Source organism: Muntiacus reevesi, chromosome 3, assembly GCF_963930625.1.
Source record: "Muntiacus reevesi chromosome 3, mMunRee1.1, whole genome shotgun sequence".
In the NCBI taxonomy this organism is placed as follows: domain Eukaryota; kingdom Metazoa; phylum Chordata; class Mammalia; order Artiodactyla; family Cervidae; genus Muntiacus; species Muntiacus reevesi.
Genome location: NC_089251.1, coordinates 65,812,462 through 65,832,466, shown reverse-complemented (window position 1 = coordinate 65,832,466; position 20,005 = coordinate 65,812,462). Strand labels below are relative to the sequence as shown.

The 20,005-nt window shown below is 41.4% G+C and overlaps 1 protein-coding gene across 5 annotated transcripts in view; it reads left to right on the top strand.

The window, feature by feature from the left end:
• EML6 (EMAP like 6) overlaps positions 1 to 20,005 on the top strand; it is a 274,778-nt gene that overhangs the window by 203,609 nt on the left and 51,164 nt on the right. For all 5 annotated transcript variants that reach the window (XR_010662346.1, XR_010662347.1, XR_010662348.1 and 2 more), the window contains exons 19-25: positions 181 to 383; positions 2,843 to 2,954; positions 3,228 to 3,355; positions 7,666 to 7,807; positions 10,659 to 10,811; positions 10,974 to 11,105; positions 17,888 to 17,976. Coding sequence is in view for 2 of the 5 variants with exons in the window: in XM_065929282.1 (XP_065785354.1) it covers positions 181 to 383; positions 2,843 to 2,954; positions 3,228 to 3,355; positions 7,666 to 7,807; positions 10,659 to 10,811; positions 10,974 to 11,105; positions 17,888 to 17,976 (959 nt within the window). In the remaining 3 variants the exon portion in view is untranslated. The remainder of the gene's footprint in view (positions 1 to 180; positions 384 to 2,842; positions 2,955 to 3,227; positions 3,356 to 7,665; positions 7,808 to 10,658; positions 10,812 to 10,973; positions 11,106 to 17,887; positions 17,977 to 20,005) is intronic.

The following is a 20,005-nucleotide window of genomic DNA, read 5'->3' as shown; positions in this document are numbered from 1 at the left end:
CCATGGACAGTGGAGCCTGATGGACTATGGTCCATGGGGTCGCAAAAGAGTCAGACATGACTTAGCGACTAAACAAAGCAATGTAGACACACTGGATTTTTCACTGAAGATAGTTAATCTAAATGCTCATGGAAAATTTCAGTTTTTCAAAAAGTATTAAGTACTCTTGGTCCACTCCAGGTGGGGGCTTCACCTCTAAGAGAGGAATTTTTGGAAGTGTTGGAAAATTGGAAACAATGATGTGTGTTTCTTATGGGCGAATGGAAGATCTGGTGTTCTCTGGAGCAGCTACTGGAGATATTTTTATTTGGAAAGATATTCTCCTACTGAAGACAGTGAAAGCTCATGACGGGCCTGTGTTTGCTATGTATGCATTGGATAAGGTATGGTCTATTTTCCTCATTAGCTTTCTAGAACTTTAAATTAGGCTTAGCAAGGTCTACACCAAGAGAATGCCTGTGTGTAAAAACAGTGCTCTCTGTATTAGGATGTAATTGTCACAGATGGAGGGGAAGCACAAGTGGTCTCTAAATTTCTCTTCCGTTTATAATTATATCTTTATGTGCAATTTGTCTCTTCTTTTTTCATACTTATTCTTCCTGGCTGTCACTCCTAAGAACTCCTTAAGAAGTGCTGAGATAAATGTAGGCACACAGTAGCAAGAGTCCGAGAAATATTTCCACACAGTCTTCCTCCTCAGTGGCATAATGAGCAGAGACCTGGAAGTGCGTAATAGCTGGGTTATTGTCCCTCCCATCAGTTTGACCTGAAGTTATATTGATAACCAGCTTGTTCCTGTGTAGACAAGCTCAGCTTTAATAAGCGTGTCAGAGTCCTGGCTGTGTTAGTCAGGATCCTCCAGAGAAACAGAACCAATAGGATGTAGATGTAGACAGAGATATACATATATAAAAAGGAGGTTTATTATAAGGAATTGGTTCATGTGGTTTTGGAGCCTGAGAAGTCTCACTAAGCCATCTGCAAACTGGAGACCCAGAAAAGCCGATGGTGTAATTGAGTTCAAATCCAAGGGACTGAGGACCAGAGAAGCCAATGGTGTAAGTCCTAATCTGCTGGGAAAAGATAAGATGTCCCAGCTCAATCAATCAGAATAAAGGGAGGGCAATTTTGTCCTTCCTCTACCTCTTGTTTTACTCAGGCTCTCAAAGGATCAGATGATGTCCACCCACACTGGATAGGGCAGCTTAATGAGTCTACCAATTCCAACACTGATCTCATCCAGTAAGACCATCTCAGACACACACAGGAGTCGTATTTAATCCGAGTACCCTGCGGCCAGTCAGTTGACACACAGTTAACCCTCACACCAGCTGTATTTCTCCTCAGCCTTGTCTTTATCCTGATCTGTCCAGCTAACCACCTGCCTTGCAGTGTTGTTGTTCTTTCTAAATAAAGATCACACTGGGGACTTCCCTGGCAGTACAATGTTTAGGTTCCACTGCAGAGGGCATGGGTACCATCTCTAGTCAGGGCACTAAGATCCCATATGTTCAAGGTATGGCCAAAAAAAAATTATGTTTAGTTTAAAAAGATCATACTTACCTTCAGTGCTCTTAAAACACTTCCTTCAATCAATTTGCCAGAAAATAGAAGTGTTTTATTCACTGCCACTTTGTGGATGGTACCAGTTTTTGCATGTTCTCTGACCTCCAAACAGCCTAAGCCACCCAATACAGCATAGTAAGAGATTTATTTTGCACTTGCTTATTCCCAGGTAAATATGCTAGTCCTGCTATAGAAGTAGGTTCCTGTTAGATGTGTAACTACAGTGATTGTTTTAGTGGTAAAGCTGTTTTTCACTAGCAATTTGTTTTGGTTATACTGCAAATTTTAGAAAAGATTAAGGCAGAAAGAAAATTTTTGTAGACTCAGAAGTTGATGTGATATAGCATGTTTAAACTCTTTTATTGCTTGGTAACTTAAGCTTAAAGATTATGAGAAAAGGCAGGAATATCACATTATAATATACTGTATTTAGATTTAATTTTGGGAGTAAATATCTATAGGTTCACCATCTATAATGAGGATAAATAAGGATATTTAATGTAATAAACTTCAAAATATTATTTCCTTTTGAACATCATTGAAATGAAGTAAATTAAAAGTTTCTGAGAAAGCAGGATGAATTACTCAGTAATTTTCTTTTTAAAAAATTTCTAAGAACAGTTGGTATTTGCCAAAAAGGAAAACTAATAAGGCCAAGAAATCATAAACTTAGAATAAGAATAAAGATCATTGTCTAGCAAAAAAAATCCAATATGTTAGGTTTTATACTTTGCAGGTTTTATAAAAATCTGAATCTTAATTATGGTAGAAATTGATATCTCATGAACAGAAGAGCAAGATATTCTTGATACTTCAGTTATTCTTAATAGAAAAATAGTGATGTTTTTCCTGGAAGTAAATATTTTAAAATAGTTAACAATCATTTTTGATCGTGACATTAATTCCAGTTCATTCAGCATGAGCGTATGAGATATCAGAAACTCTGCAAACCTTGAGGCTGGTCCTGTTCTCTGGCGGTCCACATCCCAGTGAGGGAACTGGGCACAGAAACACCCATCCATAATCCAGGGTGCTAAATTCGAATCAATGGTCTGGAGAAAGTGAAATGGACGCACAATGAGAAAGTGTTTAATAGTGCTAGAGAAATGAGGAGAGGTGTGTCCAGAAAATATTGTGTTATCACCAGGTTTTTCAGTCTCCATACTTGGGAAGAAAACAGACAAAGTTTCTTTACCCAAGGGGGAATCCTTTTGAGGCTGGGTGGGCCCTTGTCATTTTGATGTGTATATAATCCTTCTGATGTGTGCCTTCACAGGGTTTTGTAACAGGTGGAAAGGATGGAATTGTGGAGCTCTGGGATGATATGTTTGAAAGATGCTTGAAGACTTATGCCATTAAAAGAACAGCCTTGTCAACTAGCTCAAAAGGTGCCACTCCCGAGTATGCAATGGAAGTCTTTCTGTTCATAGGAATGAAAAAGATAGTAATAAAGTTCTCAGAAAACCATGACCAAGTCAACTCTCCCTTTTTGTTCCACATTCAGAGCTTGTGGCCGTTGGTAGAAATATCAAAGATGATTGCCTAGTACTTAGTACTTTGGAACTATAAAAACAGAATTTATATAATCACTATAATCATTTTATTTTTGTTATATTAAATACAACATTTATAATATTAAATGCAATATTTCCCCTCCTCAGGCTTGCTTTTGGAAGATAATCCTTCAATCCGTGCCATCACTTTGGGACATGGACATATCCTGGTGGGAACAAAAAATGGAGAGATCCTGGAAATTGATAAAAGCGGCCCAATGACACTGCTTGTTCAGGTACTGTGTTTGCACATATTCTAAACCATAATTCACATCAGAACTGGAGCCAGGTTGAGGCAACAGGGGACCCTTAGAGTACCAAGTTAAAGGAGACGTTCTCTCCAAAGATCAGGCAAATGCTGTATTATCTATTGCTATATAACAAACTGATAACAAACTTAGCTTGAAACAAAAACATTCATCATCTTATGGTTTCTTTGTTGATCAGGAGTCTGAACAGTTTAACTGGGTCTTCTGGTTAAGGTTTTGTAAGGCTGTGATAAAGGCCAGGGCTGTGGTCTCATCTGAGGCTTGACTATGGAAGGATCTGCCTCTAAGATCACGCAGGTTGTTGGCACAGTTTTGTTCCTGTGAGTGCAGGACTGAGGGCTTCTGTTTCTTGCTGGCTGTTGGCCAGAGGCCACCCTCAGCTCTCAGAAGCTGCTTGAAGTTCCTTATCACGTGGGGCTCCCCCAACGTGGCTGCTTGCTTCCTCAAAGCAAGGGAAAAAGAAAAACAATGCCTTTAAATAATTTGAAATAACATAATCGTATCATCACATACATGTAATACACCCACCCCTTTTGCCATATGTTATTGGTTGGTAATAAGGCTATAGGAGGGGCTTCCCTGGTGGCGCAGTGGTTAAAAATCTGCCTGCAATGCAGGAGCTACAGGAGACACAGGTTCAATCCCTGGGTCAGCAAGATCCCCTGGAGAAGGGCATGGCAACCCACTCCAGTGTTCTTGCCTGAAGAATCTCGTGGACAGGGGAGCCTGGTGGGCTACAGTCCATGGGGACTGAAGCGACTTTGCACACACACCCGCAAGGCTATAGGACATTCAAAGGAGGTGATTATACTGAGTGTGAAAAGCAGGAGGCTCCCAAGGGTCACCTGTCCAGGACAGTCTGCCCTCTGACCACCAATCATCATGTCCCTGCCACATGCAGGATACATTCCCACTCCCAGATCCCCAGGAGCCTCATCCCATTAGAGCATCTATTCAGAGTCCATAATCTCATTTTCTGAATCAGGTTCAGGTGTGGATGGGGTTTCTTGGGTCTATTTCTTCTCAGTCTGTCAAAATTTTGGCAAACTAAAAAAAATTATTTGCTCTGCACACACCGAATATGTGTGTCTCTTTAGGTTTTGTGCCTCATTCTAGTCTCAGCCTCAATTCACATAAACATATAAAATACTCCTTACCCTTCCTCTCCCCTCAAAAATTTGATTCAGATAATACCAGATTAAAATAAGCATCAGCAGTATCCTCAAAGATCCAAGAAGTGATCACATGCCACCTGAGGAGTGACATGTGTCTTTGGAGGTGATGAATAGATCATAGTTAGAGGTGGAAGAGGCCTGGGCAGGGACGAGGGGATGGGTTCAGAAGGTGGAGTGGAAGGAATCTGCACTGCTTATCTAAGCTCTGGGACTTCTGTGGGTCCAGTGGAGGAGAAGTGCCCCCTTCCCTCACCTGATGCCTGCCTGCAGGCTTGCTGTGTTAGGGCTGACCCCCAAAATCCCACTGAAAGGGGCCCTCTGATTTGCTACATTTGAGAGCCGTGCCTGCACACACATCAGGTTTTAAAAATGCCTGTGTGCAGACCCCACCCTGACTATCTTGAATAAGAATCCGTGTTTTAACATTTTTTCTGTGTTAGAAACAAATCTCAGAAGCTCTGTAGCTGATGGTGCCAGGCAGCCCAAGTTGAGAATTGTGCTGAGGTGCGACCTTGAGAAGGGGTGATGTCTTTGTTCTCCAGCTGTTCTTACCTTTCTTTCCCTTTCTGGCCATGACTATTTATTTAATTTTATTGAAAATGAAGTGTTTCTTTTCAATCCCCAAATGTTGGAGACTTTAAATTATTTACTACATGCTATACTGCTAAATATGTGTGTAAGATTTGTGCTATACTATGGATTTAAACATCATTTTAAGATTCAAACTCTAATATTTTCTCAAGTTAAAAAGTAATAGAGTTGAACTAATTTTGTCTAAATATGTTGTAAACTCAACAACAAAGTCTTTTCACTTTTTCATTCTCTTCAAATCTTTCCTGTATTTGTTTCTATCATTCTATTAATACAGTTATCCAAGGCTGTCATTTATTGAGCACTTGACTATGTGTCAGGCAATAAATACCATTGTGCAAAATTCCCTCTCTCATCTCCACAACAGATTTGCTCAGTGGTAATTGTTTTATAGATGGAGGGCCTAAAGCCCAGTGAACTTCGCACAGCCACATCTTAAGAACTGAAGAGTTGGGATTTGTACCAAGCTTTGTCGGGTAACAGAGCCTTTTCTTTCTCTCTCCACCAGACTCTTCTCCACACCTCTCAGCGTGGAGACTGCATGAGAACAGTGCAAAAGGCGCAGCCCCCTGAGCCCTGGGCAGGCAGTGGAGCTGGGAGAGCCCTCTTCTCTCTTTACACTCGTGCCATTCTTTCCCTTTTATCTCAGCATCTCTCTTTCATCTTTTGATCCGTCAGTCGTTTGCCTTTTCCTCCTGGGTGGAACTCAGTAGTTCAGTTCAATCAGTGTTTGTTGTGGCCCTGCCAAGGCCAGCCCTATGCTGTGCGCTACCCAGGATAGAGTAGGACTGCTGAAGGGGCTGACAGTCCTCTTTTGAGAGGTAGATCCCGAGGGAAACCTAAGGAACAGTAGGGACAATGTGGTTAAGACCATCAGCGATCCTGCTGTGGGAAGATTGCAGAACCACTTTTACAGTGTCAGTAGCTCAGCAAGTCAACATCACTTGGTGTAGATTGCTTTTTTTTTTTTAAGAGAGTAGAGGAAAAGAGAAGTGACAGGAGGTGAGTTTTGAAAATCCCCAATATATATACTTCGAATATAATCAACTTTCAGTTGTGCAGCTGGTTATTATCAGCTTTAGGGAGGTCAGGAGGAAAGGAAGGTCCAAGCTCATTTCCTTGTGCCATTCAGGATACTCCCTGCTCATCTCACTCACTGTCCATTGCTATGTTATACAGGAATCAAAGTACACAGTCACATTAGATTAAGGAAATACAACTTTTAAATCAAATATATTAGGCAGTGATTTGAAAGGATCTCAGAGCCCCACAACCCTGTCCTCAGTGTACCAAAGGACTTGGTCTGTAAAAGAACTTCAGGCAGATGCAGTCTAGGGGGAACAAGTGAGGGCTCACACCTGACCCATCCTCAGACCATAGCCTTCAGTGTGGGAGGCTTCCCAAGGGAAGAAAACTAGAAAACTGGGGATGTAAGGTGCTCCAAATCTAATAAAAACAGTATCTATACCCTTCTCAGCTATTTGAATGTCAGCAGTATTGAGAACTTTGTATCTTCTGCCAAATTACTGTTTTGCTCAAACAGCTTCCCAGTTAAACTGGAATCGTCCAATTTCTCTTTGAAGAGCCACCTGTTCCCCCAAAGCATTCCAGCTACAAACACCTTTCAGATGCCTGTGTATGGTCTTCTTTTTGCTTTACTAAGCAAAGCCTTTTTATAATTAGCCACTAAAAGCAGAAATTCAGTAAACAATCTGGTCTGCTTAATTGTTCCTTGTCTAATCTATTCTTTACACTGCTTTAGTGAGTGATAGGTTAGAAGAATCAGATTCATTTTCTCCCTAATTATTCATTCATTAAATATATTGCATCTCAGTTATTATTCTAAGCCAGCTAAGTGTGTTTGTGGTAAGACATTGGCACGTGGAACTGGTCCAGTGCCTATCAAGCCCCTTTCAGTTTTCTGTGATCACTGGATAGAAAAATTTGTGAACAAATGCTGACCCTGAGTAATACCCAGGATACTAGAAGTAAAATTTTAGATCTGTCTAGTTCTGCTCTGCCAAATGCTGTACACAGAACTGAAATAGAATTAATTAGCAAGAATATTACTGTCCAATTCTTCTGACATAGATAAATGGTACCTGCATCTTTTAGAATATGGTTTTATGGAAGAAAGTGGTTTGTGTCTTTGTGACCAAGCTATTACTAGAAGATACAAATATACTGTGTTTATTCAGTGTGAAATCACAGGATAAAACGGGGATGGTTCATTGTTCACTAGGATGCTTCTACATGAGAAGATGTTTGGCGTCATATAAGCAAAACTTAGCAACGTGAATCCATCCTTCGCTTTTCAGATGAATGGTTTAGTATCATGTAGGCCCAGCTTTAGATTCGAGTTCAAGTGAAAAATTTATTCAGTACAATCATTTTGGCTCAAAGAAGCTCAAACTGTGTGTGTTCCTCTTTGAACCTGTTTGGGATACTCTTGGGAAGGGCTCGCTGAGAAGCATTGAACTGACTTTGGTTGCCCCATTTCCTTCCTCACAGGGGCACATGGAAGGAGAAGTGTGGGGCCTGGCAGCTCACCCCCTCCTGCCCATCTGCGCAACAGTGAGCGATGATAAAACCCTCCGGATCTGGGAGTTATCCTCCCAACACCGTATGCTGGCAGTGAGGAAACTCAAAAAAGGTGCATATGTCACCTTACACATCTGTGAAAGTGTTTACAACCACAAGTATTGAATTCATTCACCCATTCATCCAACTAATATTTACTGTGTGTGCCTATTATATGCTCCCAGATATGCTGGGCAATGGGGATTTAGTGTTTGTTGCTGCAGATATAACTAATCACATGGAGGATGGTTTCAGAAGGCTGGCCTGATCCATCCGTGCCCAGTTCTATTCTTTATTTCCTTGCACTGCATAGACATTTGCCACCTGGGGGCAATATGTCCTTCCTCTTCTCATCTGAACTGTGGGAGTCAGTTGAAACTCATCAGCTTGTAAAGAATGGTGTTTATTTTTATGTCTAACAGTCTCCGGAACTGATTTTATTACTGAAAAAGGAAACTTGGTTTAAAAATAATAGTTAACCACAAGAAACAGATAAATATGTATTAAACACCTATATGCATGAGAACCAAGAGGTATACCAAGAAGTAGAAATTCAGCAAACATTTATTGAGCAGCTTCTATGTATCAGACACTGGGGATCCCAGGAGGAGCAGCCACATCTCTAATGTCAGAGATGGACAAGATTTGAACAGAGTCCCAGCAACGGCTGGTCCATTCAAATTGGGTCATTTGAAGAATCTCAAAACTGGACTCTTTATGAAGGGGCGGGTAGGGTGTAGGGAAATGACCAGGGTTTGTGCAGTACAATGCAACTAGTAGTAGCTGGTAACCACTGCCAGCCCTGGGCCTGAAGGGACAAGGGGAGGAACAGATGAGAGTGAGATGGCAGCCTGGCAGGAGGGGGTAACCGTCCAGCCCAGAGGCTCAGACAGCAAGCGGTGACCCCGCAGGGAGGCAGCCAGGGGAGAACATGCCCCAACCTCCCTACCCTCTATCCTTTCTTCCCTAGTACCCTCCCTCCAGCCTCTGGTCATGCTACCCCTGACCAAACAAATCAGAAGCCAGGGGGCGACGGAGCCTGTTGGTAGAGGCCATGCAGGCCAGCTCCAGGCACAGAGCAGGGTGGAGAACAGGTGAGGACAGACAAACGGAAGATCTCTGGCACAAACAAGGTGTCACGGAGGCTCGGGGTAAGGCCCACGGCCAGGGATAACCCCATTGGGGAAAACGAGAGCCGAGGCTCAAAGGATTTGTGAAAGTTAAGACAGGAAAGGGTAAGATTGGGGCCTGGCCCCTAGAGTATTTCTGCTGGGTACTTTTATGGATAGACATGGGGAGACGAGTCTAGGCGGATAAAGTGAGAAAAGGTGTCAAGACAGTGGTGATGATAATGACAGTGGCTGACACCGCTGAGCCAGTAACTGTGCTAGCATTTCACCTGTGGTCTTTACGAGAACCCGGTGAGTAAGGCCTCTATTGCTTCCACTTAGAAACTAGGAAACTGAGGCGCAGAGCACTTAAGTCGTTTGCCCAAAGTTGCACAGCTAGTAAGTGATGGATCTGAATTCAGATCCAGGACTGTGGCTTCAGAGGGCACACCTGTGGCCACTGCATGAGGCTGTCTCCCTCTACCATGTGGATGCACTTTACACTCGACTTCTGGGTCTTCATAAGTGGTGGAGGGAGCCAGGATTCAAAATCCAAGTCTGACTCCAAAGCTCATGCTCTTATCTACTACAGAGGTGAATAATGAGGCTACTCATTTGTGTCGGGGAAAATAACAGACCAAGTACTCACTGTGAGTACCTTGACTATCATTCAATGGACTTTATTCACCAGGTTAAAAATTAGTTCAGGAGAACAACCAACACCTCTGAGATAGGATGGCCATTCAACTGAGTTTATAGCTGGTGTCCTGGTATAATTATTAATAGCTCTCCCTTTCACTCTCGGGTATCCTGGTTTGTGCAATAAATTTTTATGCTTGACCTAAGCCTGATGACTCTGCTAAAGGGCAGGTTGGTCTTTCTGTTCTTTCGGCACTAGCACAATGCCTGATTCATAGTAAGTAAGTAACTGCAAAGTGAATGGATGAAGACAAGAAGGAAGATAGACTTTAGATGAGCCCATTTAAAGTTACTGGTATGAATGTGGCTTTTCAGCCTGTTGGAAACAGTGGATGGGGACGGAGGGGTGGAAGCTCAATTTGGAATGTCTTAGCACAAGGCTGCATGACTGTCCCATCCTGGGGCTGTGCTTACCAATATCTTGACGGTGAAAACCAGGCCAAGGAAGGGCCATATCCCTAAATAGGATTCCTATTTAACATACTCCATACTCCGCATTCAGAAGTGCCTCCCATGAGCCTGCAAAGTGTTAGAAAGCATTTGTCATGTAGTCCCCTCAGCCCAGTACTGGTTAGTTTTGCAGACACCTTTGGAGAAAATATCCGTACTTCATTCTTCTCATGACAGAAGAGACAGGAATAAAATCTTCCACCTCTAGAATTATGCATTATAATCCACGGATCAGAGATTAGACTAAAAGTAAAACAACAAGGTGCTCCAAAGCAAATTTTGTACGTAAGGCATGGTATGAAAAAATAGTTTCTGGAAATTTTGTCCCATTCTTAAGTATCACATCTTGGGAGAAGAAATACTCGTTATATGAATCCTTTATTCCTTTCCCCCCTTCACTCCACTTGTCACTTGAAAACTCAGGTCTTTATATATGAAAAAATGAATGGATAAACCTCAGAAAAATAGAAAACTTATTTTTAATATTAATGATTATTGTCTTTGGGTTTGGTGGTAAGAAATGTTTTAAATTATGAAGTTTTAGTTCTCACCAGCAGTGTTAGACACAGTCACAAACCCATGACTAGATGCACATTTCCCCCCTCTTCATTTGTTTGGTAGGAAAGTCACAGATCATAACAGTACTGTTTGTGGCTTCTTTTGTAGGTGGAAGATGTTGTGCCTTCTCCCCAGATGGGAAAGCCTTAGCAGTCGGCTTGAATGATGGAAGTTTCCTGGTTGTAAATGCTGACACTGTAGAAGACATGGTCTCCTTCCATCACAGAAAAGAAATGATCTCTGATATTAAATTTTCAAAAGGTGACAGCAAAAACTTGTAAAAATGTGTTGGGACAAAAAGTTACAAGAGTGGATTCTTTTCAACTATTTCCTTAACCTCTAACCCATTTTAAAATGCTAAGTTCCTGGAAGTAAATTCCCACATGAAATGCTTTACTGTTAACCACTCATTTTTCTTCATAGATACAGGAAAATACCTTGCCGTGGCGTCCCATGATAACTTTGTGGATATTTACAACGTCCTGACAAGCAAAAGGGTTGGCATCTGTAAAGGTGCTTCTAGTTATATTACACACATTGACTGGGACTCTAGAGGTAAAGTATGCTGTGGCTTTTAAAATATAATTTCAGTTTTTAAAAGTCATGTCCATTCATATATTGTTTCCAAGAGCAAATGGCAGTTTAAAGAGAAACTTACAACATAAACGACTGTAATTTTACAACCCAGAAGTAGCTGCTGTTAACACATTATTAACTGGGGGATTTTTGCAGAAGTTTCTGCTTGTGCTCAGCAGTTTGTCCTGTAGGTGAATATTGAAACATCTCTGGTCAGTGATGTTTGGGTAACAAAAGACGTATTACTATATCTCTGGTCAATAAGTTGTTAAAATTTTGAGTATTTTTCCATCTTTTTATTATTATTACTACTGTCACTACCACCACTATAATTATTAACTCAGCCATTGAGTTTTAAGACTGTTGAAGGTACATGATGCCTTCTGTTACCATAGCAAGCCACCTTTACCTCTGGGTCTGGCATACTATGTCCTTGCCTTGTATCTCCTTCTTAATGCTTTCCCTTTTCCTACCAATTTTCTGTCTACCAGAGAACTGCCCAAGAAGTTTCAAGTTATTTTCATCCTCCACTGGAGGTAGGAAGCTATATTCAGCTCACCTAGAGTTTCTCTGATTTCTCTCAAAACTCCCAACCTATCTCCTCCCTCCTCCAGGTCATACCCACAGATGCAGTGGAGATTTATCTATTTATTTATGTAGCAGATCTAGCTCTTGCCATGTGCAAAGTCTGAAGCCAGAAAATGTGGAAGGTCCAAAAGGGAGTGAGACATGGTTCCTACTGTCTGCAGTGTTTATCACTGAGTGTGGGAACAGGCTTGTACCTGAACCACACCAGAGCACAGACCAGAGGGTCACAAGGGAAGTGGTGAGCAGCGGCTCAGGGTGGCCAAGCAGCAGTAAGCACCTGGGGTGCTCTAGGGTGGATCACTTTGAAAACCCACCCCCAGGGACTTGACTGATTGAAAGTCCAGGGCAGGCATTTTATAATGGGCAGTTTCCCAGCTTTCAGCGAAGTTTAGTCCATGTGGTGGAAAGCAGCATCTCTGAGGAAAGAGCTCCCAGGGGAATCCATGGAGCCTTCATAGAAGGAGTGACCTTTGAGATGGATCTTGAAAGATGAGTAGAAGCTCAACAGATGGCGATGTCTGAGACCAGCGTTCCAGGCTGGGAAGGAACAGGTTGTGCTACCATGCGGAGGCGGGAAGAACAGGGGGATTAAGAAACAGTAATGCTGAGTGGCTGAGGGCATGAAAGGCAGGGGATGCCGTGAGGCCAAGACAGCAAGAAAAGAAACTATTAAGTCATGCTAGGAAGTTTAACCCTGAACTTTATCCCGTAAGCATTAGGTAACTCTGACAGATTAGAGCGGGGCTTTCCCTACCATCTTGGGAAGGGTGAGAGAGCCTGGAGAAGCAAGTGAAATAAACCAAGACAAAGAGATGATGAGGGTCTCGACCAAAAACAGCTTATTTTAGAGATGCCAGTGTACTTCATGCATTTGTTGAAGTAGTGGCTGTAGACTGACCCTTCTGCCGAGCAGGAATTTCCTTGTAGCTATACATACTGCGCTTTTGGACTTAAGGTACGTATGGTACTGGAATTTGGACTTAATCAGCATTACAACCCACAGGTGTTTTACACAGAGCAATAGTGGGAGGAAGGCCTGCGTGCCATTCACTGTGAGAGGTGCAAGTCCCAACAAGGGCAAAGGGGATCAGATAAGTCCCGCTCACTTTCACGTCAGGGCCGGGCAGACACAGTGCCGGGGGCTTGGGCTGGTGTGTGGAAATAGGCAGGACACGGGCCCGGGAGGCATCTAGGAACCAGTGAGGCCCAGGAGGTGAGGGGTGAGTGTAAGCTTCTCAACCCCTTCTTTGATAGTCTCAGCTTTATTGTTCGCTTTTTAAAAAAATGAAAACCAGGATTTCATCCTGTTTGATCTCTGGCTAACATCTCTGGCTATGCCCTGCTGTGAGAAAGATTTAGAACGCTGAGGGCCATCTTTATGCATATGAAGAACAGAGTGCGATGAGTTATATTTAGAACCCAACAAACACACACCACCTGTCTCAATATGTGAATCCCACCACTACAATGACCATTAGGGAGTTAAAACCAATTATTACTTTCTTTTCATGGAGTGAAGAACCGAGAGAAAATGGGACATAGGAAGAATATGTTTTGGTTGAGGCGATTACTTTAAAATTATGTTTACTTGTGATAAAATAAACGTAACATAAAATTTGCTGTCTTAACCATTTTGAGTGTACAGTTCAGTGGTGTTAAATACATTCACATTATTGTGCAGATATCACCACCATCCATCTCACCTCTCATCCATCTTTTCATCTTGTAAAATTGAAACCCTGTACCCATTAAATAGTAATTCCCCTTACTCCCTCCCCCAGCCCCTGGCAAGCACCATCCCACTTCATGTCTCTATTACTTTGACTATTCTAGGTACTTCATATATGTGGAGTCATACAGTATCTGTCTTTTTATAACTGGCTTATTTCACTTAGCCTAATGTCCTGAAGATTCCTCCATGTTGTAACGTGTGTCAGAATTACTTTCCTTTTTAAGTTGAATAATGTTCCATTGATGCTGGGAATGACTGAGGGCAGGAGGAGAAGGGGATGACAGGATGAGAGATTGGATGTCCATCACTCAATGGACATGAGTTTGAGCAAGCTCCGGGAGTCGGTGATCGACAAGGAAGCCTGGAGTGCTGTAGTGCATGGGGTCACAAAGAGTGGGACATGACTGAGCAACTGAACTGACTGAATATTCCATTATGTGTACATACCACATTATGCTTATCCATTCATCGATCAGTGGATATTTGAGTTGCTTACAGTTTTTGGTTATTGTGAATGATATGGCTATGATCAGAGTATACAGTTCTTTTGAATATATGCCCAGAAGCGGAATTTCTGGATAAAATTCCATTTTTAATTTTTTGGGAAACCTCCATACTATCTTCCACAGCAGCTATACCATTTTACCTTCCCATCAACAGTGCACAAGAGTTTCAACTGCTCCTCATCCTCACCAACGGTTGTTATTTTCTGGGTTTTGTTTGTTTTTGACAGTAGCTATCCTAAATGGTTATTATATGGGACATTGCAGCTGTATTTACACTTGGGGAGGGTTTTTATTTTTTTGTTCTTCAAATGTGTTCTAGGCCCTGTGTCAGATGTAGGGATATAAACAGGAATAAACCCTAGGTGGAAAGAACACGACCGTGCATGGGAACCATGAGCTGCCACCACAGAGAGGCCAGGGCGGAGGTCTGCATGAAGGCCCTCGATGTAGAGCCATCACTTTGCAGGGAGAGAGGCAAACCTCACTATTTCCATAATTTTGCCCAAAGCTAGAGTCTACGATCCAATCAACACTCAGGATGATCGAAAAGGCAGTGAGAGAAAGGAGGCCAAGGCCTTTAAAAAGCCACTTTGCCTCTCATCCTAAGTGGCCCCTTCAGTCAGTTAAGAGGATCAGACCAAATGGTTTCTGTGGCCTGAGAGGAGAATAGAATATTTTTGATTTTTAGGGAGGAGTTATACCATCTGGAGAACAAGAGCAAGTGTGCCCATGAAGCTTCCCTGGTTTAACTCCAGTTTTGTTGCCATGAGACGTGTCATATCAATATTCTTCTGCTCCTGATACCCCAGTGCCTTCAACCTGTGCCAGGCTGCCTCAGGCTCAGCCTGGCTCTTCACACAGGGCCTGGAGGGCCTGCAGAGGGTAGAGAGCAGAACTGCGGAGCAGGGGTCTGTTTTGTTCCTTTGATCTTGGCAAAAATAGTGAACGCATTTTCTGGAGCCAGCTGGCTCGTCAGGGGCGGAACAGCGCAGCCGGCAGCCTCCGCAGCCTTCCGTGTCCACGGCAACCACAGGTCCCAGGAATACCAAAAAGCACATCAGCGTTTTGTAGGAACATCAGCTACCTCTGCACAGAATGCCTAAGAAAGAAAAAATATATATGGAGAGAGGGAAAACATGGAAGAGTATTTTCTAGTGGATGTTAGTTCTTTTCCAGAAACACCAGTACTGTAAGATCGTTTACCAATGAACAGTTTAAGCTGTAATAGGACATCTGATTCCCATTTTCATTGCAAATGGCCTGATATGTTTGGTATATTTAGCACAATATTCCAATTCCAATTTTGGAATTGTTCTAAGTTGCAGATTATATAGATACTGGGGTGACGTGTATGATTCGCTCTGTGGGTTGTAAAGCTCTAGGCCCCAGCAGTATGTGATGTACTGTACCTGCATCATGATAAGGACAGCTGTCTTTTTCAATTTTCTTATTCTGTGTGTGTAGACATTTCTAGTAAATTTTTTTTAAAAGTGAGGATTCTAAAAGAATAAGGGTTACTGTTATTCAGGGGCAAATTATACCTGGATTATATAGAATTTTTACCCTTTGCTTCTGCTCCCATCCTCAGAATATTTCCATGGTTATATATTACAGAGTAGCAGGCAGTGGAAAAAAAGAGTGGTGACCTAAATAGTTCCTCTATGCTTAAAAAAAAAAAAAACAGTTTAATAACAGCAGTAACGAAAATTTGAGGAGAAAAACACACCCATAGTGTGTTCCTAACACAGTAATTGATTTTTTAAAAATTTCTTCATATCCTTGGTTTCAGAAACCCACTCAAGCCAGCTTAAATTAACAAATAAGAATAAGGAATGACTTTTTGGGAAAGATAGGGATATCTCATAGAATCTAAGAACAGGAGTTATTGGGAAGATAGGGTATCTCATAAAATCTAAGAATAGGAAGTTTCTCCTGAGAAACTGGCTTTAGGAATGAATCAGAAAATGCCTGGAACCCAGCCAGGGAGCGCCCCTCTCCCCTCCTCTCCGGCTCTGAGGCAGCCCATCTCCACTCCTCTCCTGGGTCTGGTGCCTGCGTGTGGCCCCTCTTTGCACAGGCAGGCTTTCCCTCGTTTGTTCGCACAGGGCCCACTCTCTGTTGCCCCCAAATGCCACCCCTAGTCCCAAAGGCCACATCCATCTCCTCCCAGCAAGGCATCCGCTGATTCAGCCTAAGGTTCCAGTTTCCCAGGAGAGAGAATTTTATTGCCCAGTGTGGTCACTCCTGGGTCAATGTCCACCTCCAGAGTGCAAATGTGACCGAAGGGGCCCAGTCCAGGGTGGAGGGCAGTTCTCAGGGAAGGAGTGTGGGCTTGGGAGGTACCCACAGGTGTATGGTGCTTGCCAAAGTGGCTTTTAAAAACATTCTTGCAGTCAGAAAGTACTTCATTGAGCTGTTTTAATAGTTTTTGGTCTGTTTTAGAAAGTATGACCTTTGAAACAATAGTGTAAAGTGAATTGTCAGGAAATTATGTATATTCTAAGAATGTTTCCATTGAGTCTTTTAATCCTGTACCCACATCCTTTATTATCTGCAGTCACTCTTAAGAATTCTAAAAGTCACTTTGCAGATATATCTAGTTCATTGGGAAAATATTGATTACTCATTTTCTTATAATGCTAAATAGCCAAAGCTGATTTAACTCTTTTTCTTTTCTCACTTTGTGTATGTTCAGCTAGTAAGTCAGGAAAATGGGCCCATTTCAGAGAAAACGCTTTCAAATTTACTTGCTCCTTACAGCAAAGGCAAATCCCCCACATCACCATGTTATAACTCAGAAAATTGGAAATGATTCAGGTTTCAGTTACGAAATGAGAGAACCTTGTTTTTAATTAGTCACTTAGAAACAGACCTGTAACTCCTGAAGTTTAGCCAAGCTAGATTTCAGATCTAAGTGCTACCCACTTAAACATTAAAGAATATGGTATAAATCACAGAGTTCTTAGTTTGGCATTCATTTTTCCAGGAAGGACATTTCAAGACTAGTAGATATAAAAGAGTTATGGAAGAAAGAGGGGGCGAGGACATGGTAGTATGTATATGTGTGTGTGTATATATACATATGTATATATATATGTACACTCAATTATTTGCAGATAAAATGTTAGGATATATGACATTTGCTTCGAAGTATGTGTTTGAGATTTTCCATCGTTTAAAAAAATGCTGAAAAAATTACTCAAAAGTATATCTTTGGGGTCATTTAAATTTTCAAGCCATAAAGGATCATTGATGTGGTAGGAAGAGAATTAAGAAATCTAATCTTTTTCAACATTAATTGAAATGAATCCAAGATTAAAGTCCAAAATATTACATCAGACCAAAAGACTATTTTTGCTCAACATTTTGTTTTGGGATAAGTCTTGGATTTCTTCACAAATTTTCAATAAAAAGGGAAGGGGAGAATGGAATGAGCATTTACAGTTTGTTTTATATGTCCTTGTCTTCCTGTTTCTAAATGTTAAGTGGCAAATCTGGAATTTATATCTTAGTAAACATGAACTCTTACAGGGTCTTTGCTTCTGGTGTTATAATTCTTGCCAATGCAGTTTGCTTTTACTAGATTTCTGTGCTAGGAAGCAACAGGGGAAAAGAGCATAAGTTAGATTTTGTCTGGCTTTGGAAAAATAGCCAGTGCAGCAGAGTAAAGTAGCAACTCAATTCTTCTCATTTTGAAGGATGTTCAAGGTGAGGTTTTATGAGATTCATATGTTTAAAAATCATAGCTTTGGAGTTTCTACCCTGCCATGTCATTGTCTTTACATACATCCTGGATCATTCAGCATGTATTTACTCAAATTATGAGACTTTGATTAAAATGAATGAAAATATCAAATGGTTGCAATCATGTTCATTTTATCACTAAAAGATAAATGCAGAGGTTAATTGTCTCCTGCTTTATTCTATCATAACAGGAAAATTACTGCAAGTTAATTCAGGTGCCAAAGAACAACTCTTCTTTGAAGCTCCAAGAGGCAAACGGCATATAATAAGACCTTCCGAGGTAACAATCACACACAAAGCTTTTAAAAAATAGTTCATGATTTACTATGTGCATTTAAGTAAAACCTATCATTACTATTCACTAGAACGAGTTATAGTTGCGTGTCTTTCAGGCTTGACCATTTCTTAAATCTGACTGCTTACCCTGGTTTCCTACTTTCTGAGGAGGTATGGATTTACTTTGCCATAGACATAGTGGTCTCTAATTGGTGTTCTCCTTACTTTTTCTCTGCCAGAAGACAATGACTGAGCTAACAGTTTGAATGCTACATGTTACTTTTCCTGTTCCACATGTTCTGTCATTTTGTGCAAAGCTTTTTAGGAACTTAAAATTCTGCAACATGCTTTCTCAGTGGTTACTGTTTGCAATAGTAAACAATATCTTTTGCAACAATAAGAGAAATTATTTTTCAAAACAAAACTATCCACAACTTGACCATTCTAATGTAGCAAGCTGTTGCCTTTTCCCGTATTTTCCTCATGCTTCTATCCACATACATCATTTTTTCATTGCTGAAATCAAATCCTAGACAAAATTTTTGAATCCATGAACTAACACCCTCCTGAAATCTCTTCCTAAAGGCTTGGCTGCTTTGGTCTTTCAGTCTGCACGTGCTTCCGCGTAGTAAACCCTGCTGGCCAAAAAGGTCATTGGCTGATGGAGTACTAAGGACGTCCTTTTAGTCCCAGGAGACATTCTAGCTCATTTATTCACCATGTAACCTTTGATGAAAGAAAAGGAAACATTGCTTCTTTAGAGGAAAAAGAGTCAAGGGTATGCCACCAAGGGACAGGCATCTTCTTCTCTCTAGCTTCAGTTAGCTAGCAATATAAGCTATCCCAGTATTCTAGTGTACTTCTGGACTTCTGTTCATTCATAATATTTTAATTGTTTCTAAAGGAAATATATGTGCAATACATGAGACACCCAAGTGGTTACAGACGATGGCATTGTATTAATGGAACTTGTTAATGGATCGATTAATCTCACTCCCAAACTCCAGTTTATTTACCTTTGATCAATCTTTAACTTTTCTATATGGGGAAACTTTAAAAGCCTTGAGTCAGGGATATTTTGAAGTATGCCCTTCCTTCACTGAATATCTGTGCACTGTTCCAGGCACTTCGTATACCTGTATCCCAATCCTCGGAGAGTGGTTTACCTACTATGAGTCAGGCTGGTGTGTGATAGTTGTCAACCTCATTTTACAGACAGGGACGTTAAGGCTCTAAGAAAGTAAAAGGACCACGGAGCTTTGGTCCCAGACCAGAGGGGTGTGTGTCACTCCACAGCCTAGACCATGCAGCGTCATTTTACATCACTTTGCCTGTATTTTCCCTTCCAGGTCTAGTCCCCCAAATAAGTTTACTGAAATAAGATTCAGTAGAACCACGTGGTGGAGGACGGATGAGGTCAACTTGGGACAGATGAACAATTTTAGATTAAAAAATACCTCCAGAGGTAGCTCATCCTTTTACTTAGCAATATTGTCAGGCCCCTCAATTAAGTATGAAGGATTTTGAAATTTTTCTTTGCAAAAAGATTTTTTTTTTTTTAAAAAGAAATAGCCTTGGTGAAACTAACACAAAGCTTACCCAGCAAATTTTTAACTATGACAGATATTAAAATGTCCATTTATATACATCCAGTGCAGCATGGTGCAGTTAAGGCAGCTCTATCCTAGGAGCCCAACTCCTTAGAGCTTGACTTCCCCTCTGCCTGCTAAGCAGTCCGGCATTTAAATGACTCACTTTTTGTTGGGCTCCAGTTACCTCCTCTGCAAAGCAGTGATGATAATGACATGCCTGCCTGGGGCAAGGTGCTATGGGAGACCCCCTTGGAGGGCTCTCCTTCTGTCTAAATTCTGGGGTGTTTAACAAGTCTATTTACCCGTTTTGGGTTTTGTTGGTTACAGGGATCATTCTTTTTTAAATTTATTTTATTGAAGTATAATTGATTCACAGTGTTATATTAGTTCTGCTCTACAGCAATGTGACTCATATTATGTAGCTCAATGTTACACATATAT